General features: G+C 36.4%; 2 protein-coding genes and 1 non-coding gene across 3 annotated transcripts; 2 read left to right on the top strand and 1 right to left on the bottom strand.

Moving 5' to 3' along the window:
- Positions 1-2,865: 2,865 nt before the first annotated feature.
- Positions 2,866-9,685, top strand: LOC115991586 (O-fucosyltransferase 36-like). The gene is made up of 3 exons (XM_031115393.1): positions 2,866-4,411; positions 5,842-6,091; positions 9,255-9,685. Exons 1-3 carry the CDS (start codon positions 3,135-3,137, stop codon positions 9,429-9,431), a joined length of 1,704 nt encoding a protein of 567 aa, XP_030971253.1. The 5' UTR covers positions 2,866-3,134; the 3' UTR covers positions 9,432-9,685.
- Positions 9,686-11,246: 1,561 nt separating this feature from the next.
- Positions 11,247-16,241, bottom strand: LOC115991748 (26S proteasome regulatory subunit 7-like). Its single transcript, XM_031115644.1, has 10 exons — positions 16,051-16,241; positions 15,406-15,487; positions 14,960-15,051; positions 14,791-14,868; positions 14,283-14,344; positions 12,852-12,996; positions 12,466-12,684; positions 12,180-12,361; positions 11,822-11,997; positions 11,247-11,667 (listed from the first exon to the last, which is right to left on the bottom strand). Exons 1-10 carry the CDS (start codon positions 16,141-16,143, stop codon positions 11,510-11,512), a joined length of 1,287 nt encoding a protein of 428 aa, XP_030971504.1. The 5' UTR covers positions 16,144-16,241; the 3' UTR covers positions 11,247-11,509.
- TRNAH-GUG lies at positions 15,557-15,628 on the top strand. Its single transcript has one exon. It is a non-coding gene; the product is annotated as a tRNA-His (tRNA).
- Positions 16,242-21,801: the final 5,560 nt, after the last annotated feature.

The raw sequence follows: 21,801 nt of genomic DNA, 5'->3' as shown, positions 1-21,801 counted from the left end.
CTGTGCGTACTCAATTGCCTTCTGCACACGCTCCTTATACCTACTCTTAAGTTTAGGCCGTCTTTTAACTGCGCAAAGCAAGAGGTAAAGGAATCAGTGGCAAGAATGGCAAACGCAACAAAGCTCAAATAACGAGAAAGAAATAATGACGCACCTAAGGTCGGGGTTCCCCACCGACGATGCAACCTCGGGAGTTCACCCCAAACCTCGCCAGAGGGAGTCTCAAAATCATCCCCAGACACAAAGAAAAACGTGGACTTCTAATACCTAAAAGACGAAGGTAAACCCTTCACGATCCTAGTGTCCGTTCCCAAGGCACCAATTCATAGTACCCGTCCTCCTTAGACTCTTTCAGGCGGTAAAGGTACATAAGCTTGTCTACCCTGAGCATATCCCCATCATTAGCGGCTAGCCATATCGCCATACAACTAACCACTATCCTTCATGAGTTAGGCATAAGCTGGCTCGGAGCAATACCAAAACGATCCAAGAGCTCCATTTAGAAAGGGTGGACAGGAAACCTTAACCCACAGACGAAGGTAGACTCGTAAAAGCATACCTCCCCGGGGAAGAAGTGACAGGCCTGATCCTCCTCACTAGGCAAGCGAACCCTAACTCACTCTGGGAATTGGAATCTATCCTTAAATCTACCTAACGTATCAACGTCCAGCCCACACTCCTCCTTGAGAGCGTAGAAAGCCCTAACCTCACGAGGGATAGAGACGGCAGTATCTCCTTCCACTGGGTCACCGCTGGACGATAACCCAATCTCGTGTTCGCTAGACCTAACTTCAGACATCGTCTCCTACTCTCTCACTAAACCCTTGAACCAATCAATCGATTGACGAAGCAAAGGCAACAGATCGGCCAATGCAACGCCCAAACTATTACCCTCAAAAACAAAGTTCTCAAGGTGTGGGAAAACGCCCAAAGACCCCCCGAAGCGCACGAAGAGGAAAGAAATTGAGGGGCAAGCTATTCTAACTTCAGAGCTACTAACCATGGAAAGACAGACAAAGCACAAAGGGAAAAGATGCAAGCTAAACCCCCAATAAATCCAAAACAAACACAAAAGGAAAAGGAGACAAAATCAAAAAATTACCAGTTTATGCCTACACCGGAAAAAAGAAAAAAGCAGAAAGAAAGAAGAAAAATGTACCTCAGGAAAAAAAAAAAAAAAAAAAAAAAAAAAAAAAAAAAAAAAAAAAAAAAAAAAAGCACCACCGTGCAGTACACCGGTCCAGAGAAGAGTTGCAGAGCAGAAGTTAGCAAGGAAAGTGCTCAAAACAATGATTGGAAGTTTTTTGAGAAAAGTGAAAGAAATGAGAAGATAAGAAGTTTCAAATCAAGGCTCAAAACAACTGGAAACCAGTGGGAAACCCAATAGTCCCACAAATTGGAGCATTAACTCCACCAATCGGGATGTGCCACGTGGCCATGACCTATGGAGCGCTGCCACTACACATTTAATGCGGCACGAAATCCCTAGAGTTGCTTACAGTAAAAAAAAAAAAAAAAGCCTTTCATCTTCTATGGTTGTCATGACATGTCACGATGACCACAGAATCCGGGGGTAACTAATAGGACTGACGAAATCAACTAGAGACGAACCCAATAAGACAGACGAGGTCATTCCCTAAGACAAGCCCAAACAAGTGCCCACATCACTGACGAGGATAGCATGACCATTCACTGCTGCCAATAATACCTCGAACGGTTACAAAACCAGCTGTACAGACCATTGAGAGGATATTGAAGCCTCATTACTAGGCAGAAGGCGTTACCAAGAAAGGCATTAACAACCACAACGGCTAGAATCCAAGGCAACATATAGAAAGCACTCACATTGCCAACACAAGATACATAGACACTCTAAGAAACACTCATTGTTATCTTGCTATTTTGTTTCATTTTACAAAGCATTTTCCTGTTTTGACTTGGGCATCGGAGACGTTGTGGCAACACCACACCGGTGACCACCCTCAAAGGAGCAGTCTTCTCATTTACGCAGGTATCCAGGCGAGAATTTGGATCCATTTGGGCACGTTCGATTCGACTGACGAAGTCACGCTTCATCATATACAAACCCACGCTTCATCATATACAAACCCACAAACATTGTTTTTGGGTTTCATATATATATATATATATATATGTGCATTATCATCCATGATCACGAGTTTGTTTTAAGAATGTGCAGCTGAGCTACCTGATTGGATTACATATGCATGCATGGGACCTAATATTTTCAATTGCTTATTATATATATATATTCTCTCTCTTTAATTTGCTAAGATTTTGACTCGGGCTTTTTTATTTGATCACTGTACGTGTATAGAAATCTCTTTTTTTTCTTGAGAAAGTACGTGTATAGAAATCAATAGTAAAATTTAATAATAAAGTATTGGATGATGTGGATTTGTGTGTAACTTTAGACTATTTATTTTTAGTTAAAATATAAATTACATTTTCTAAATTTGATTGTAATTCATTTCAGTTTTCTAAATTTTCAATTTATGCCATTCCAGCCTAGAACAATTTTGTTAAAAAATTACCCTTAAAAAAATATTATTTTTACATGGAAAAATATTTTATAGATTTTTATACAAGAATATTTTTCAAAATTTTTATTCCATTAGTTAATTGCATTATTAACAATTTTTTTTTTTTTAACGAAATGAGAGAAAATTCTGAAATTTAGAGCACTCAAATCAACCGCATCCAATTTCGTTAGTTAGTTGCATAAGTAAGTAATTAATTAATTATTATTATTATTTTTTTTTAAAGGGGGTTAAGAGGTGGTAGTCGGGGCGGGGCAACAACCAGAGGTTGGAATGTCTAAAATGGGCCGATGCACGCTACCCGATCATTTTCATCCACCGACACAATGCACCATATCATCATCATCACAATCATATTCCTTTCCTTTCCCCTCCCCAACTGCCACAAACAGACTCCTCTTTCTCCCACTCAAGACTCTCTCACACACACACACATTGCTTTAAACTTTAAACAAACTTAACCAAAATCAAACACTTTCACTTTCTTTGCTTTCATTCAAATTCAATTCAATTCGTGTCGAACTCGAATCTAAGGAATCGGCATTCGCGTGTTTATTTGGGCGCGGTGGCAAAATGGAGAGAGATTCGTCTTCGTCAGACGAAGACGACGATCGCCAGAACCTGATCGAGCAAAACGACACCAAGCACCATTATTCTCCTCCACCAGCTCAAAATCAAGATCAACCTCCATCTACCTTCCACATTAGTGTCAATGATTTCCACTTAGACACAATACGGCGGCGTTTCCTCCATTTCCTCCACAACAAAAGGTGCCTCTTCGCCATTCTCCTCCCTCTCCTCATCCTCATTCTCTTTTTCTCCACCGACCTCCGCCACCTCTTCTCCTTCTCCTCCGATCTCCGTCTCGACTCCCTCTCCTCTCGCGATCGCATGCGCGAATCCGAGCTTCAAGCTCTCTATTTGCTCAAACAACAACAATTAGGGCTTTTCACTTTGTGGAACCACACTCACACTCTCCCTCTCCCTAAATCTAACTCCAATTCCACTTCCACTTCCAATTACTCCCAATCTGACCTTAACCTCGCTGTGCTCAACCAGATTTCATTGAACAGACAAATTCAACAAATTCTCTTATCGCCACACCGCACCGGAGACTCCTCCGAACCCATCGATGTGTCCGATCCTCGTTTCGGGTTCGACACGTGTGCCAAGGTGGGTCAGAAGAACAAGAACGAGCGAAGAACCATTGAATGGAAACCGAAACCGAATAAATACTTGTTTGCGATTTGCTTATCGGGGCAAATGTCCAACCATTTGATTTGCTTGGAGAAGCACATGTTCTTCGCTGCTTTGCTTAACCGGGTTTTGGTCATTCCCAGTTCCAAATTCGATTACCAATACGATAGGGTATTGGATTTCGATCATATAAATAAATGCCTAGGACGAAAGGTGATCATTTCGTTTGAAGATTTATTGGAGGCAAAGAAGAATCACTTGCATGTAGATAGGTTATTTTGTTATTTTTCGCTGCCTCAGCCTTGTTATTTGGATGAGGAACACATCAAAAAGCTCAAATCTATAGGGGTTTCGATGGGGAAGCCTGAACCCATTTGGAAAGAGGATATTAGGAACCCCAATAAGAGGACTGTGCAAGATGTAGAGTCCAAATTCTCATCGGATGAGGATGTGATTGCAATAGGGGATGTTTTCTTTGCGGATTTGGAGCAAGATTGGGTAATGCAGCCTGGTGGTCCCATTGCTCATCAATGCAAGACGCTGATCGAACCCAGTCGGCTTATTATGCTAACTGCCCAGCGTTTTGTTCAGACTTTCTTGGGAAAAAATTTCGTTGCTCTACATTTCCGGAGACATGGGTTTTTGAAGTTCTGGTATGTTTTTCCTTTCCCACCTACTAGAATTGGATATCAAGCTATCACATTTGTGTTGCATTCCATCCAAAAATGAAACTTTATCACTTATGGTTATGTATATAACATATATAGATTGTTTTCACAGTACTTTACCTATTGTAAATGCGATGTTTTGTTGACATTGTTGAAAATCTTTAGAGGGATAAAGTTAGAAATGATCAGCATTTGAATTATAAGTGGTGAATTGGAATATCAATGCCACAAACTTTATCACCAATTTAATGTTGTAGGCTTGTAGCATATTTTTAAACACTCGTCTTTCTTGTAATTCTTTTCAGTTCCATTATTGATTACAAATGAATTCCTTCTTGGCTTATAGCATATTTTAAACACTTATCCAATAACACATGCCCTGCCTTGTTTCACGTATGTTCTAAGTCAGGCCTCCTTTTACATCAACCTAAGTTTGTTTCTCTCTCTCTCTCTCTCTCTCTCTCGTATTACTTTGAATTCTACAGTCTAATTTTGGGAGGTTGTGTTAAGAGAACTGTTTGCACAAGTCAAGGACTTTGGAGAACACAAAAGTAACTTTTAAGGACAACCATTTTCATGATATGAGAGATCCTTTCTTGCTCTTGTTGATGTATCAAGCTGGTTCATCTTTAGGTTGCTAGATTTTTTTTTTTGGTTAATTTTGGTAAACTTATCTATAGCTAGAAGAATTTGCATACTGTCAAATATATTGTACATCTACAACCCAAATAGGTGGCATAAATATAAGAGAAAGTTAAACGATCATAAATTCTTGCGTTTGGAGAGCTCATCAAACTTCTGTTGACTCTTACATTACAGTACTGAAATTATATAAGTAGAACCCATCTGCCTTGAGCATTTTACCCACTTTTTACAACTTATTTTCATTGTCAAAAAAAAAATATTCCCCAAGGAAATCTTGTTATAGAAATATAGTGTTTTAAATTCTGTCGTTGTTGCAAACTAGCTGTAGTTGTTCTTCGTGTGCACGATGTGTGCCAAGTGATTATAGGTTATGGGGTGGGGAGGCAAGGCAGCTGTGCACTAGGATCCATTTTGTATTGACTTGTTTGTGTTATATTCATATCTTTATTGTAGATATTCCCATCTCCTCCTTATGCTCATTGTAACCTTTATTCTTGATTGAGGAAAATAGAACATTTTGCAGTTGAGTTAAAGACCTTCAAAGATTCTGTTTCGCATTAAGATTGAGACATGACAATTCTGTGATATTTTCCAATGCATATAATAAAAAGAGGGGATCTTTAAATAATAAACATTGGTATTTATTCATACTTCAATTAAGGTGCATTTTTAATCACTGTGTGGTGGGGCTCGTAGTCAATCCCACTTTTATTCAAGTATCATGTAGACTTTGGCTTCTAAGTGCCAGTAATCTTGTTTAATTTTTTCAGCAATGTCAAAACGCACAGTTGCTTTTTCCCCATTCCCCAAGCTGCAGACTGCATCACCCAAGTAGTTGAAAAAGCCGGTGCACCGGTCATATATCTCTCAACTGATGCAGCAGAAAGTGAAACTAGTTTGCTGCAGTCGCTAGTTGTGCTGAATGGAAAGGCTGTACCACTTGTTAAAAGGCCTGCTCGTAATTCAGCTGAAAAATGGGATGCTTTGTTATACAGACATGGTCTTGAGGGTGACTCTCAGGTGAATTGTGCTTCTCTTCTCCTGTTCATATTTCTTTAGCTTGGATGACACTGATCAATGACTTGTAGGTTGAATGCAAAGAATTTACCCCAAATTTCTGAACCAATAGAGGATAGCCATTTGGCCCATTTCCCTACCCATAAACCTCGTAATTTTGGAGTAATTTGATCCCAACCTTCTTATTTATCCAAGATTTTCCACCTGAAACTAAAATTTATTTCATCTTATTTGATTTTACATTACACACTTAACTTTTTGTGTACCATTTTTTATTGTTAATTTTTCCCTTTTACCTACCAAACTGTACTTGCCCAGCTCAACTGAAGCCAATTTCCTTGCAAGCACAAGCTTTTTGAGAAGTAGGCCCAAATAATGTCATTATGCATACATCATATCACTATTTGTGAATGTCTTAATACTCTTTTTTGTCTCTTCCTTTGTATACCTCCTGTGTATTTGGGTTGCACCCCTTTTTGTGCTTCTTTAATGAATAAGTATGTTGATTGTGAAGAGCTTTTTCTGTGATGCCTGATTGCTCTTCATACCAGTAATTAGTATCTTTTGGTTGTTTGCTTTGGTATTGTGGGAATTTTTCTTAATCTGACTGCATATTTTGTTGCCAATAGGATTTGCTTTCTTAGGTCTCTGTTTTGGAGTGGTTATGTCAGATTTTTTTGGATTCACAATTTTACTTGCACATGTGAATACCTGGATTTTTTTTTTTTAAATGAGTGCATGTAATTGATTTTGATAATGTTACCTCAATGTATACCTGACTGATCGCCTTCATATTTTGTTTGGCCATTGAGTGTAGACATTTTATTTAATGATACTCTGTTTCTTTATGTTCTTCTCTTTGAATAAAATTTATCACTTATTAAAAAAAAAAAAAAAAGGATAGTGCTTATTGCTTACCCCTTACTCCTTGTTGAGGCCAAAATTAGGTAATGGGCTTTTATACCTTTTTCTATTGGGTTCAACGTTAAGATAGTGATGTAAACTGATATTTAAGTTCTGCACTAGTTAAGATTCTACTTACCTGGAATATACACATAATAGTCGGTCTGTTTAAGCAAAAAGATATGATTCAAAGAAAATCCCATTAAGAGCAAAGCACAATGTTGTAAAAATCTTGTGGAATTGGTGAAACTTTTTATCTTTATAAAATGCAAGTTTACAATGTTAGACTTGAAGGAACAAATATTTTACAAGTTCTTATAACTTTTCCCAAATATTGGATTTTTTTTACATCAGTGTCATTTCTTTCCAATTTAATTCAAATATTTATATGCTTCCTGACACAAATGCCACCTTGTGATACGCGAATTGACAACCATCACAACAGGCAGGTTGAAATGTATTTCAGGCTTCCAGTCCTAGATTTGTGATAACTGAAGCCATGCAAACCCAAATTTTGAAACCCAAATGAAGCATGAAATCAGTGAATACAGTATCAAAGAACAATTGGTTGGTTTGGATGGAACTACTTGAAGAGAAGGATTTGAATTTGAATTTTTAGTTTAAATTATTTATATGACATATGAAGGTTTTTTTTTTTTTTTTTTTTATCAGTAAACGGCAAATTTAAGGCAAGCCTACTGTCCCTTAAACATAAGATTATTACACTCTCTCCAAATAATCTACTTTAGGCATAATGGAACGGCACCTCAAACATTTGCCATACAATGCCGACCAAACACTCCTTTCCAACACTCCAACAAGGCCAAAATTTATCCTTTCATTTATCCTATGAAAAGGATACATTTTTTTCTATGGATGAAATTTATGTAAGGATGGATTTAAGCCCATTTAATATGTGGATTTTGAAATGATTAGGTGTAAGATGTTGTTTCAAATCTATAACATCACAAGTGTTTTTGTTAAAGCAAACTCTTCAATACTCAACCCATCTGTGTTATTAAATTAATTTAGAGTTATTTATTCTTTAAAACACTCATATTAATGGGGTAAATTTTTGGCCCATGTTTATATTAGATTGTCCAAACTATTGAGGATCTCTCTCTCTCTCTCTCTCTTTAATGGAATCAGTCATTCTATTCGTGTAGTATAACTTTTTGCTGCTAATGTAATGGCCATACAATGAATATTATAATCATTGGAATTTTTATTACTTGTTTTGTACATCCTAGATGTTTTAAATCCACTGGATTGTGGATCATTGCATGGCCCTGTAGGTGGCTGTCCTTGGTTACCAAAACTGGTGTTAACAAGACACTGCTCCTAGAATATGATTTAGCTTTTGTGCATGGTTGTGGACCCTAGAATTAAAGCATCCTGATCTCCAGATAACATTCACATATGGGGCACCTACATTTCTGACTCCTGAAATTCTTACTGGGAGAAGACCTTCTCCACATAGGGCTGAAGTGTCTTGTCACTGATCAGCCATGGAATAGTTCAGTATTGCTTTCTTCTTTGGTCAATTGAACAATTTTATTGCGACAAAATAATGGTCATATGCATCCTTTGCCCCTTGCATGAAAGGAAATCTCATATATAACACCACTTGCTCAGATAGAGCCAAAGATAAAGTGCAGAACACATTGCATGTATAGAACACCAATGATCACCAAACCTGAAGTACATTGCATAACGGGAAATGAAGTTGACATTCATGCTCCAATTGCTAAAAAAACTCATTCATTTCTTGTTGTCTTCAGGACAACCTTATGTTCTCCCATAAATTTCATTGTGATATCTTGTTGGATTTTTTTTAATGTTGACTTGAAATTTCTGTCATTGTGCTCTAGCATAAATAATGTGATCAACCAAGGCTGTTCTTCCTTATCTTATCAATCAGCATCTTGCCCTGGAGCTTCTAAATTGCCTGATCCAACTTTGTGCCCCTCCCCCAAGGTTTTCCTAATAGATTCGTTGATTTGCTTTCATAATGTTATGGAAATCTATTTTATTTTAATGCTTTGTGAATGAGAGACAAGTAGTTATATTTTGGATGCAAAAATTGTCAATGAGAAAACTATCTCTATCTTCTCACTGCATATAGTAATGTTACTTAGACACCCTAGCAATATTCAACGAGCATTTACAATATTTGATTTACATTTGGTCTGGACAATACAAAGAATCATCTGAACCCAATCTATGTATTAAGCAACATGCATTGCCTGGTTTCATCTTGAAGGTGGAAGCTATGCTGGATAAGACAATCTGTGCCATGTCAAGTGTGTTCATAGGAGCCCCTGGGTCCACTTTCACAGAGGACATCTTGCGACTCCGGAAGGATTGGGGGTCGGCATCTATGTGTGATGAGTACCTCTGCCAAGGTGAAGAGCCAAACTTTATAGCAGATAATGAATGAAAGAAGATACAGAAATTGAGTGATGTATTGTGAATTAAGAGGCCATTTGTGTATACACCTATTTAGATAGTTGGTTCAAAATTTGTTATTCTAGTGTATGATAATAGCACTTTTGATCTATTTGATCTTTTAACCTTGGCTGAGTATGATTTCTGCGGTGTACATGGTGCTTATGAATCTAAGCTTCTGTCTGGGTGTAAACTACTTATCAGTGCTTTTTAAGTATCAATTTTGTGGATCTTTTCCTTTTTCCTCGTCAAATATGTTGGAAGGGAACCAAAATTGTACATGAAAACATGCACGGTAGGAGGTAATGTTTGAAAGCACCTTGAGTGTGAGGTACAAAGGCCAATGTGGTTTAATGGGATCATCATGTCCTAAACACGTTAGGTGTTCTCATAATACAATGGGCAGTTGATAATGAGAAAAAACAAGAGTCCCTTAAGGTGCACTAGGGTTGGCATTCAAAATTGAATATTCTGGTAAATTCGTAATCTCCCTTGAGATGAACAGAGTCTGCATAGAACATTTTGCATCACATTAAAGGGTTTTTTTCTTTAATATATTTTGTTTTGAGACCTCTTTGCCTTCTCTTCAACAAGTCAGTTTATCAGAGCGGCACTTGAGGTTTCAACGTGTCTCCAATAAGCTAATGTTTGGACATTGAAGAGTTGAGTGAATTCCCACTTGAAAAGATTGGATTGCATTCCTCATCTAATAATATATCAGATGCATTAAAGTCATGATGAATCACTGGTGGGTTGGCAAAGTCATCAAGTATTGTAGTCCTCCAGCTATTTTCCATCCTGGTACACCAATCCAGCGGCTTTTTACCAGGAGGAAAATCTGAAGAATTAAAACAATTAATTAATAGTATTGTCAAGACCTTCATTGAATTTAGTTAACTTCTTACTCGTTTAAGTCCAATTTGGACCCGTGAGCAGTCTTTTTAAAGAGAATTCAATTGTCTACAATATGTGATCCTGCACTCAAATTGAGGATGAACAAAAGTTGCCTATAGTTTGATTGTACTCGCTTATACAAATTCTTTAATAAATATTTTGATGGTTCATTAGATGTAGGAAACGCACATTTTATGAGAGAGTAGTTCCATGAGAAAGGTTCATTAGATAATTTCTCTTTTTCACATCTTGACCTCAAAAAATTAATTTAATACAAAAATATAAATAAAATGAAAATTGGACGTAGCACATGTGAAGAGGCTAGTTTCAATTAAAGTAAAAGAATACTAAAATTTTGAAACCTTAAATAGGTAATTTTTAAAAAATTAAAATTTGTACATTCAAAATAACACTTTCATTCAACATTTTATACATTTTCTAAAAGGAAGTATACCTTGAATAGTTGTAATGTGCTATAATATCAACTAAAAGACTTGGTTATCACTTTAATAAGGGAAATTATTAGGTCACTCAGAGTATGGTGACGTGATGCTCCCTTCTCTCATATTTATGATAAACCCCACTATGAATTTAATTAATGGGACTCATTATGAATGCGGGGGAAGGGAACACCACATAACCATACTCCAGAATACCTAATAATTACTCTAAAATAAGTTATTATTTATTATTTGACCAAATTGTGTTTCAAATCACCTGACACTACATATAGTATATATCCTTAGATTCATGAAAATTAAATCAGAACATGAAATGGATCCATTCCCCTTCAGGAAAATTAGAGAGATTTCTAATCTAGATGAAGCATAATAAACAAGCATACAAGGGGGGAAGGGGGGGTGGAAAGAACAGAAGCTTTCAAATTCCTAATAAGTTACATCGATTCCAGAAGTGATGAAAATAGTCACGGAATAATGTTATAGAAAAACAGAGTTTGATACACTTTCACAACTTTATATGGCCCACAGAAATACAATTGCTCTGTAACAAATGATAAGTGATATAATCCGAGTAGATGCAAGTTCAAGTTCAAATGACAGATATGAAGTTAACAATACAGTCTCCTAATAAACCATATAGCTCATATCATGCCCAATTTGACAGCCCATAACTGCATTCAAGGTTTTTCTTAGGGAATGAAGCAAAACAGTTTACTCAGTTGTAGACCATGTACTTGGGTGTTGCACTGAACTTCTGGTATCCCTTGATGACCTTGTTCACTGCATCAAGGAAGTCTTTCTCTGTCACAGTCTTCCTCCGTGCTCGGATGGCAAACATGCCAGCTTCTGTGCACACGCTCCTTATATCGGCACCTGTGAGAGAAACTCATGTCAGAAATCCAATGTTCTAACATACCACTGGCATAGTGAGCAAAAAACAAGCAAAGAGGCCATTGAGGACAATCAGAAAACATCAGGGAAGAAGACAAGTTGAAATTGACCCCTCACCATCACTAAGGGTTCTTACCGGTGGAATTTGGGCAAAGCCGAGCCAAAAGTTCAAATCGGATATCTCTTTCACAGTTCATGGTTCGTGTGTGGATCTTAAATATTTGTGTCCGACTCTCCATATCAGGAAGGCCAAACTCAACCTTACGATCCAATCGTCCAGGCCGTAAAAGTGCTGGATCTAGCGTATCGGGCCTGGAAAAGGGGCAAACAAAATTCACAACATAAGTACACGCATTGCTAAAGATTGTAAATACACCCAACACCCAAAGAGATATTACCAGCTCTATTTCAAAATTGAAAAGAGAGGTTCACTAAGAGCTTGAAATGTACCAACATCAAGCAGAAATATAGCCATAATAGGTAACTTAACCAACCTATTTGTAGCCATTAGAACTTTGATGTTTCCACGTGCATCAAAACCATCAAGTTGATTGACAATTTCCAGCATTGTTCTTTGGACTTCATTATCCCCACCTACGCCATCATCAAAACGAGCCCCTCCAATGGCATCTACTTCATCAAAAAATACAATGCAGGCTTTCTTTGAACGTGCCATCTGCAGCATATAGTAGTAAGAGTTAGATGATAACTCGATCATTAAAACATTATGAATTAAAAACACATAAGTTTTGAAACTACTGAACATGCACTAATGATAACCTGGAAAAGTTCTCGAACCATCCGAGCTCCCTCACCAACATATTTCTGAACAAGCTCACTCCCAATAACACGAATAAAACAAGCATCAGTTCTATTTGCCACTGCTCTAGCTAGAAGTGTTTTACCCGTTCCTGGAGGACCATAGCAGAGGACACCTTTAGGAGGATCAATTCCAAGCTTGACAAATTTCTCCGGATGAAGCATTGGCAGCTCAACAACCTAGAAAAAAAATCTATATCATTAATGCATACATGCCAATGGTGTCAAGTTCAAGTAACTATCTTTGAAGTCACTCATTATCTCTTGCATAATATATCCACATTCTCACTAAACAAAGAAATAAATCAAAATGAAGAATAATACATAGGGAAAATTGATACACACACCTCTCGCATCTTTTCAATTTGTTCCTTGCAACCACCAACATCATTATATGTCACGTCAGGCTTTTCCTCAACTGTCATCATAGTCACACTCGGATCAATTTTTGGAGGCAAGGGAATTTGGATCTGATATTTGTTGCGATCAACCCTGCAATGACAGGCCGAAGGTAAATCCACAAATAAAAAAGAGTACAATTTCTGCTTCTTAATACCATTGTACGCACATATTCCATAGAGGCTATATATATATATATATATATATATACATATTGATAGGTAAAAAGAGTATTATTAATCAAACTGCAAAATTGAAGAAAGCAAAATAAAAGGTGCTCGTGATGGTGAACACAAGAAAAAGCAACAAACAACAAACAGCAACAAATAATAAGGAAAAAACTTAAGGTGCAATACTAAGAGAAGAAAGAAACTCAATGATAGAAGAACAATTCGAGAAGCCCCAACACCTAGACCAATCAAACAAAGTCTTCTACCATAGGGCTTGTAACTGAACCGAGGATTTCTTAGTATCCTCAAAAGAGCACTGATTTCTTTCCGTCCAAACAATCCACATCAATACCATCGTACACACATATTCCATAGAGGATATACAGTAAAAGAAAGCCAAGGAGGGATTTTCTGTTCATCCAGGATTTTTATTTTTGTGTTTTATTAAGGTTTAAAAAAAAAAAAGTTTTGGCCTCAAGAAGAGAGGGGAGGAGAAACTCAAACTAGCGACCTCTGCTTCTTGAAGCGAGGTCTCCAACCAACCGTAGCACCCCTTGGGGTTATGGTTTATATCAGTTATTTAGTTTAGGTTTAATAGTCAAGCCCATTAAGTTGTACTAGGGCTAGGTATTAGCCATCTCTTAAATGGATGTAATGTTTTCTATTCAATGGAGAATACATTTTTCTAAATTTGAGTTATGAAGCTTAAGTTTTTTGTTCCTTTTTCATTTGAATTTTCTAGTATTTTTTATCAAATTCTAGTCTAGAGTAGATCTTAATAAAATCTTAGCCCTAGGCATCCCAAAACCCAACAAACCCATGCTGCTAAATAAAATCCTGCAATCGAAATTTCATCTTCCAGCACCTTAAACCTCTCCAAGATTCAGACTTTTCTAACTCAAATCGATCTCTCCTGCCTTTAAATCCAGTCTCAAATACAGTTCTAACCTTTTGTCTCTAAAAACCTTTGAAGAGACTAGCCTAAAAGTTGCCGATGTCCTATACATATACAAATTATGATATAAATAAAAATTTAAAAGAAAAAGGTAATAAATGACCTCCCTTTGGCAACAAACTCCATGCAATTTATGTTGAGAGAATGTAAGATAAGAAATGACATAATCAGAATTTTCAAATGAGACAGCATTAAAGACATGCATCATACAAATGTTTAGAAAAATCTGAGAAGGTTTATAATTAGAAATCTACCCCACACGCATGCCTTCTTCTATGTCAGTTGGGGAAACTTTGTCACCCAACCCAACAACAAACTGCAGTTGAGAAAGTAGAGTAATATCAGATCCCACAATTACAAGAATAACTATATGAGTTACTAAAAAAGATAAAGATTCTGTCTCTGAATGTTCAAAGTAAAATGTCACCGAAACAATCCATATAAAAACCTTTTATAGCATGCACAGCATAAAATATAAGCTACAGAAAGAACTTCCAGAAAGGCCAGATATCATGAAAGATTAACCAATTTATTAAATTTTTTTCAAAGAGAAAATCAGAATTGCTCATATTTCTACCAAACAAAGAAAAGGGACTGAAACAAAATCTGGGAGAACTTCAGCTTAGAAAAGATTTCAAAGTATGAAAAAAATAAAAAGGAAAATACTTGAAAATGACAGACTTATTTCTGGTGTGTGTGATCATATTTCAAACCCAAAAAAGAAAATGTACCACATAAAGTGAATGGCGAATAGATGCGTACCTTTGCAATTTGCTTAACATTTATTACATATTTGGCATCTTCAGTGTTTGGATTGATGATCTTTGTACATCTTGCTACCTGGTTGACAAGGCAGTGAATGCTTCTCAGAATTATATATAAAAAACATTAAACTTTATTGCCAAAACACAACCATAAGCAAAATACAGACCTGGAGAGGCTGCTCCTCCTGCATCATCTGCTTATCGGATACCAGATCCCACTGGCTCGGTGCAGCTAAGCCAGTGTCAGACTCCTTAATACCTATAGAATAGTACATATCAAAATATTATGATTTCATGTATTCATTTAAAAAAAAAAAAAAAAAGCAGCCAGGCCAAGCAGTAAAGATATCAAACAGAAACATATAGACCAAGTTGTCACACACAAATGCTGTGTCAAATAAATAAGGTATTAGAGAGACACATTCTGAAAGCAGAAAAGAACCCAATGTTATCAGAGAAGTTAACGATTGAACCAGGAAAGGCAGCAACCATTTAAATTCTTGCACGTATAGGAATAAAGTTGAAGCAGTATTTTTTGAAATTCTTTAGAAGTTATGAGTAAGCAGTTGAGAAGACAGTTTGAAAAAGAAGAGAAAGGGAAGCATGGTCATACCACACAAATCATTGACCTTCTTAGCCATTTCCTTAATTTCCTTCTCTACTTTTTTGATACTAGTAGAATAGGGACCCAAACCCTGCAAAAAGAAAGAAGAGTATTGGTTTTTGGGTGGGAATTTCGATTCATAATTAAAATTAGCAACAAAGTGGCTGTAGTTTAGTGGTAAGAATTCCACGTTGTGGCCGTGGAGACCTGGGCTCGAATCCCAGCAGCCACACTTTATTTATTACCTTTTACTTATCAAAATAATAATAATAATAATTAAAATTAGTATTTAGTCGTCTGAATCAGAAACAACCAATTCCAGAGGTAAACAAACTAAACCCCAAAAGTGAGACAGAGACAGAGACAGAGACAGAGAGCAAAATAATAAAAATAATATCATTTCAAGTGCTCTAAACTTGTAAATCCATTCCCCCAACCCAGTTTACCAGCATGATTTGATTTTGTTGTAGTACGAAAATATAATTAATAAAAATCCAATCTTGAACATGAACACTTAAAACATAGCATAGCATAGCATAGCAATAAAATGGCAGCAGGAATGAATGAATCGAGCTGAAAATAAAAAAGTGAGATCCACATAGTTGTTATTAGGGTTTGTAATAAGAAAGAAAAAGGGAAGGAAGGAAAGATTACATATGTTTTAAGCAGAGCAATATCATCCTCGTCGAGAGGCCGAGGATTCTTCTCATCATCGTCCTTGATATCGTGATCGGCTTCCGGCGCCATCGACTGAAAACCTCTCCTCTCCGATATGCTTTCGCTTTCTTTTTCTTGTGAGTGAAAAGTGAAAACCAATCTGTTTTCTATTTCTATTTCGACGAATACCCCCCCTTCTTCTTTTATATTTATACCAGTTTAAAACCCGTGCGCTGCACCTGCTAAACTCATAAAACGTACTCTATAGTTTTATTTAAATAATAATAATAGCTAAATAAATAAATGAATTATTATTTTATATAATTGAAAGTAAAAATGGTGCTACTCGTGTGTGTATATTTTTCAGTCAAAATGTCCCAATAAAGGAATAAGTTGGCCTAACATCAACTCAATGAACATACATTACTCCAAAAATAAATAAATAAATATAACTAATGTTGTTGAATGACTAAAAAATATTAAATAATTATAATCTTATATAAATATATATAATCACTCCAAAAACATTTATTATAACCATAAATAAATATAAATATAATCACTCCAAATACATTGTTCATTAAAAATGTAAAAAAAAAAATAATACTAGCATGTGGTGGTGGTGGTGGTGTCTTATCCCTGTCTAGTTAATTATTGTTATAATCCATTTGTTTCATACAGATATCTAAGTGGTATTTCATACAGATTAGTATTTCAATTGTTGATTATAGTAATTAGAAGTTAGCATATGCATAGCCGTTAATAATTTGCAAATCACTTTGAAATTTTTTTTAAAACTAATCCCTTAAAAAAAAATTTTAATCACATTAATAAATTAATTGTCTATTCAAATTTATATCACATTAATAAATTACTAATAAAGTCATAAAACTATTGTAAGGGCATGTTTTGCTCTCAAAGCCCAAAAGAAAGGTCAATGGCCCAAAGAGCCCAAATCAATGAATTTGTAAAGAGTGGGCTTGAGACTTAACCTTTAATGAGTTAGGTATATAATGATCACAGTAAGTTAAGCAAAGGAAAATCCTCTTCGGCAAAGTCCGAGGAAGGTTGTTCTTATATATTTCTCTTAGACTTAGCTAAAATTACAATTCTTCAAGGTACAATGACTTTTCCTTAAATTTTCTGATGATCCCTTTGTAATGGGGTTTTTCTTCTTTATATTCCCTTGCTTCACTCCATCTCAGCCCTCCACGTGTAGATAAGATTACTAGCTTTGATTCTCATCCCATTAGCACCTTCCTGAAGTTTTTGTGGGTAGCTGTAAGGCTGAATATTACTGTTCAGGTATCATCTCCACATTAATGTCGCCAAGAAGTTAGCTGTAGAGCATTCAATGCGATGGTAGCAACTTTATTCTCAGATATTTCTCAACTCTCTTTTGTCTTATCCCCTCCTAATGTTTATCCTTGCCAATATGATCGTTTGGTGCCTTATTCTTAACAAAAGGTCGGACTTATGACCTCTACTCTATTTAGCCAAGGAGGTTCTTCTCCTCGGACAACATTTCCAGTTCCTCATGACCGAACTCCTTCCGCATACCATTGTCCTGTAGGTCTCCGTCACTATTACTTGTCCTCGGACTACTTGATGTCTTTGGACACAGCCCACGGCCCAATATCCAGATTTGGGCCCTTTATCCCTACAATAACCCCTCGAAATTCCACTCTTTTGCTCCTTGGGAAAAAAGGGGATGTCGATTTCTTGGTGACTGCCTTCCTCACTCTTATGTCATTTCTTTATGTGTAGGTGTCTTTTCAACTGTAAAGAAGCACGCTTTTGACGCTTCGGCATCCAAGACACTCCAACATTTATTTCATTTGGCGCTCTATCCCCTATGTCCTATGGTGTGATGGAGATCCTACGGTGGAGACATTTTATGGGGATTTGGGCGGGAACTCTCTTGCTCACTTTTTCCCTCCTTATATATATTGCTTGAAGACTTAGCTAAAAACTCCATAAACAAACCTCCAAACTTCACTTACACATAAAACTCATATCAATCCAAGTCCATTTTCAACATTTGAAGACAAATTTGAGGCAAACTCGTCCCTTGAACCATTAAAGACCCGATTAGGGTTGGTAAGGTTCAAATCTTCAGTTTCTCTCACATGGCAGCGGCGACAGTAGCTTCAGCATGGGTTTTGGGTTGATTTGGTTTTTTTTTTTTAATGGGTTTTTTTGTTGGATTTGTGATGAGTTTTCGTGTTTTTTTGAGTTGATTTCTTCTTCTTCCTCCTCCTTTGTTTTTTTTTTTTTTTTTTGGATTGAAAAGAGCCAGGGGAAGAGAGAGAGTCGGAGGAAGTGAGACAGAGGATAGAGAAAAAGTTGATTTAAATAATCAAATAGAAATTTACATTAATTGTGTAAATATACATGGATACTGTAGCTATTTGTATATGTACTGTGATATAGACCCTATGAGTAATTTTTGAACAAAAATGTGTAAAATTCACCACTTTTTCTATTTTTCATTGACTAATGATTGCTCTTCATTCAATGAATATTGTTGAAATTTAAAATTTAATATTGATACTCAAAGTCTCATTCACGTTGTTTCTAGCAATCAATAAGTATACATACTTTTTTTTTTTGAGTCATAAACATACATCTAAATATTTAGAACTTTATATATTTACTAATTGAATTCCCGTGTATAGCACAATTTTAGTTATGAACTTATGGTAAATATTATTTTGTTGAAAAAACAACTACTAAACATAATTATAACATAGTTTTAGAACTCTCACCTAACGCAAAACATAATTATATTTGCAGTTGCTTGCATCTAAATAACACATCTAATACAATTGCCATATAATAAGGTTTTATTTTATTTTATTTTTGAGAAGGAAGTCCATTCATTAAGGAATCAACAGAAACTTCTGTCAAACAATACAAGATTGGTGGCATCACTATGGATGTCTTCTAACCAAATCCACGGGAAATGGGACTGTCTGGCTAATTTAGCTAATTTATCAGCTACACTGTTCCCTTTACGTTTTACATGTGAGAATGTAATAACCTGGAAACTAGTCACCAGGTGCCAAGAATCCTCAATCAGATGGCCAAAGGAGGCCTTTCACTCTTCATCTGAGTTAAGGGAGTTTATTATGGTTTCAGAATCTCCTTCAAATACCACGGTCTGAAGACTGAATTCCCTTGCAAACAGGATCGCCCTCCTACATGCTAAAGCCTCAACATCTTCAACAGATGGGAGTAAAGCAATTCTCTCCAAAATTGCTCCAATTACTTTTCCTTCATGGTCCCTAATAACTACCCCTATACCTGCTGCTCCTAGATCTTGGAAGATGGCACCATCAAAGTTAGCTTTACACCAGGAATTAGGGGGTGGGAACCAATGGACTAGCGCTAGAGGCTGATGTGAGACCGTGGGCATGTCTTGGACCTGTTGGAACTCCTGGAGTCGTTGTATGGCATTGGCATGGATCTGTAAGTTGGGCAGCGAGGGTGAACCAATTCGGATAGCATTTCTTTTGTACCAAATACTTCAAGAAATAAATGCAAATCTCTCCGCATATGATTAGGTTTTATGATAAGCTATATTATTTGTATTATTTTATTATATAGTATACAATGATGTATGTACGTCTAAATAAAACTTCTTCTCAAAAAAAAAAAAAAACTTGTGATCTCTAGAGATAAAATGTTTCGGTTGATAGTGGCATGTAAGTCTAAATAAAACTTGTGATTTCTAGAGATAAGATGTTGGACAAAATTTAGTTACAAAATTGGTTATAGTCTAAGATTACAATCTTACTCAATATCATTAATATTACTATGTATTTTAAAAATCTAACCGTTAGATTGCATGTTTTTCACCCTCTTAATGCATATCTTAAATTTTGTGACAATTAAATATTATTTATGTAAGGACCAGATTCGAGACTCAGTCCAAGTTGAATGGACTTAGGCCCAAAACAATGAATTTGTAGAGAGTGGGTTAAAGAACTAGGCCCTAATGAATTTGACAATGGTTAGTATGGATGTAGAAGATGATTAAGCAAGAACAAGGAACATAAAGCTGAATGAATTCACTATCCGAGGAGGTAAGTTTTCATATAAATCAATTAGACTCGTTACAAGTGCAATTTAGATTGCTACGGTGCCTTTTCTCTCTTTTTCCCTGGTCCTTATCAATGGAGGATCTCTTACATTATATAGGTCCCTCAGGACGATTTCGATCCTACATCTATTGATTATTTGAGCCACTACTTGAGTGTCTGTTCCATCAGACACCTCCTCCTGGCCTTCTGTTAGTTGTGGTAGCCAAGGCAACACTGTTCAGGAGTCTTCTCCACATAAATGTGTCCAGAAAGTTAGCTGCAGGGCATTAAATGCGATGACAGTAGCTTTCCTTTAGATATTTCCTAACTCTCATCCTACTTGTACGTTCATGAGGCACGTCCCTATCACTGGAGCTTCCTCAAAGGTCACCTTGACTTTTTAGGAGACATATTTGAGTTGTGCTTAGTCTATTCGAGGAGACATTCCTCCTCGAACTACCCTCCCATTCGTATTTCACTTATTAGATTCTAAGCTTGACCTGCCACGTCCATTTATTTGTCTTCGGATCACCATGCTCTCGGCCAGAGCCCAAGGCCTAATATGTGGGCTGGGCCCTTGACCCTACAATTTACTATATGATCTATAAGATTATATAGAAATTTTGCAAGCATAGAGGATATAAGAAGAAAACGTAATCTAATAGTGAATTTGTTAAAATTCACCTCAAATAAAAAGATATTGAGTAAGATTATAATTTTAGGCTACACCAAATTTTGTAGTTAAATTTTGTCCCAAAATGTTTTTTTTTATTCTTAGAAAAAAAAAAGTTTTAGTTGATATTGGCAAATAGAAAAGATTTTTACCAAAAACAAATTTAAAAAAAAAAGACACATATACATGTGCGGAAAAGAAAAAGTTACATCATATAGAACATTCTCATCAGGTGTGTCAAATGCCAAATATTTGGCATTTGACACACCAAACACCAAAAACAGAGCATCATGAGGTGTGCTATATGTGCTAAAAATTTGAGACATGCTACAGTACGCTATCATTTTTGGCACGGTACAGACTGGAATGCCATTTACGTTTATTATTATTTTATTCATCTTTCTCTCTCATCCTGATTAAAATATAACTTCATCTTCACGTTCAACCACTCCTTTTCTGCCTCATCATCTCCATTCTCCCACACTCTTTTCTTCTCCCTTTTGCTCTTTTCTACTTCACACCACCATCTTTCTCTCTCCCATGCTCCCTTCAACTTCCTCTCTATCATCACTGATCTATAAAATCAGGTTCACCAGTTTTTTTCCCCTTTTTTCACTTTCTCCTCTCTGTTCTATGATTTGATACACCAAATCAGAAGTTCATCTCAGAGTCGCTGATTCGCAGTTCAATCTGAGCCACCATCGATTTACTCTCTACCATCTCACAAATTCTACCATCACTGATCTATAAAATCTCCTTCACCGGTTATTTTTCCCCCTTTTTTCCCCTTTTTTTTTTTCGCTCTCTCCTCTCTGTTCTATGATCTCATACACCGAATCGGTTTAGTTCGTCTCAGAATCGTCGATTTGCAGTTCAAGCTCGGTATCACTGATCGGAAGTTCATCTCGGTATCGCTGATCGGAAGTTCATCTCGGTATCACCGTACAGGTAAGTTCTCCATCTTCTTTGTGATTCTCGGTATTTCAATGT

Source organism: Quercus lobata, chromosome 5 (assembly GCF_001633185.2).
Source record: "Quercus lobata isolate SW786 chromosome 5, ValleyOak3.0 Primary Assembly, whole genome shotgun sequence".
Classification (NCBI taxonomy): domain Eukaryota; kingdom Viridiplantae; phylum Streptophyta; class Magnoliopsida; order Fagales; family Fagaceae; genus Quercus; species Quercus lobata.
The sequence above is the reverse complement of the archived record's forward strand: the minus strand, read 5'-3'. Positions and strand labels throughout refer to the sequence as shown.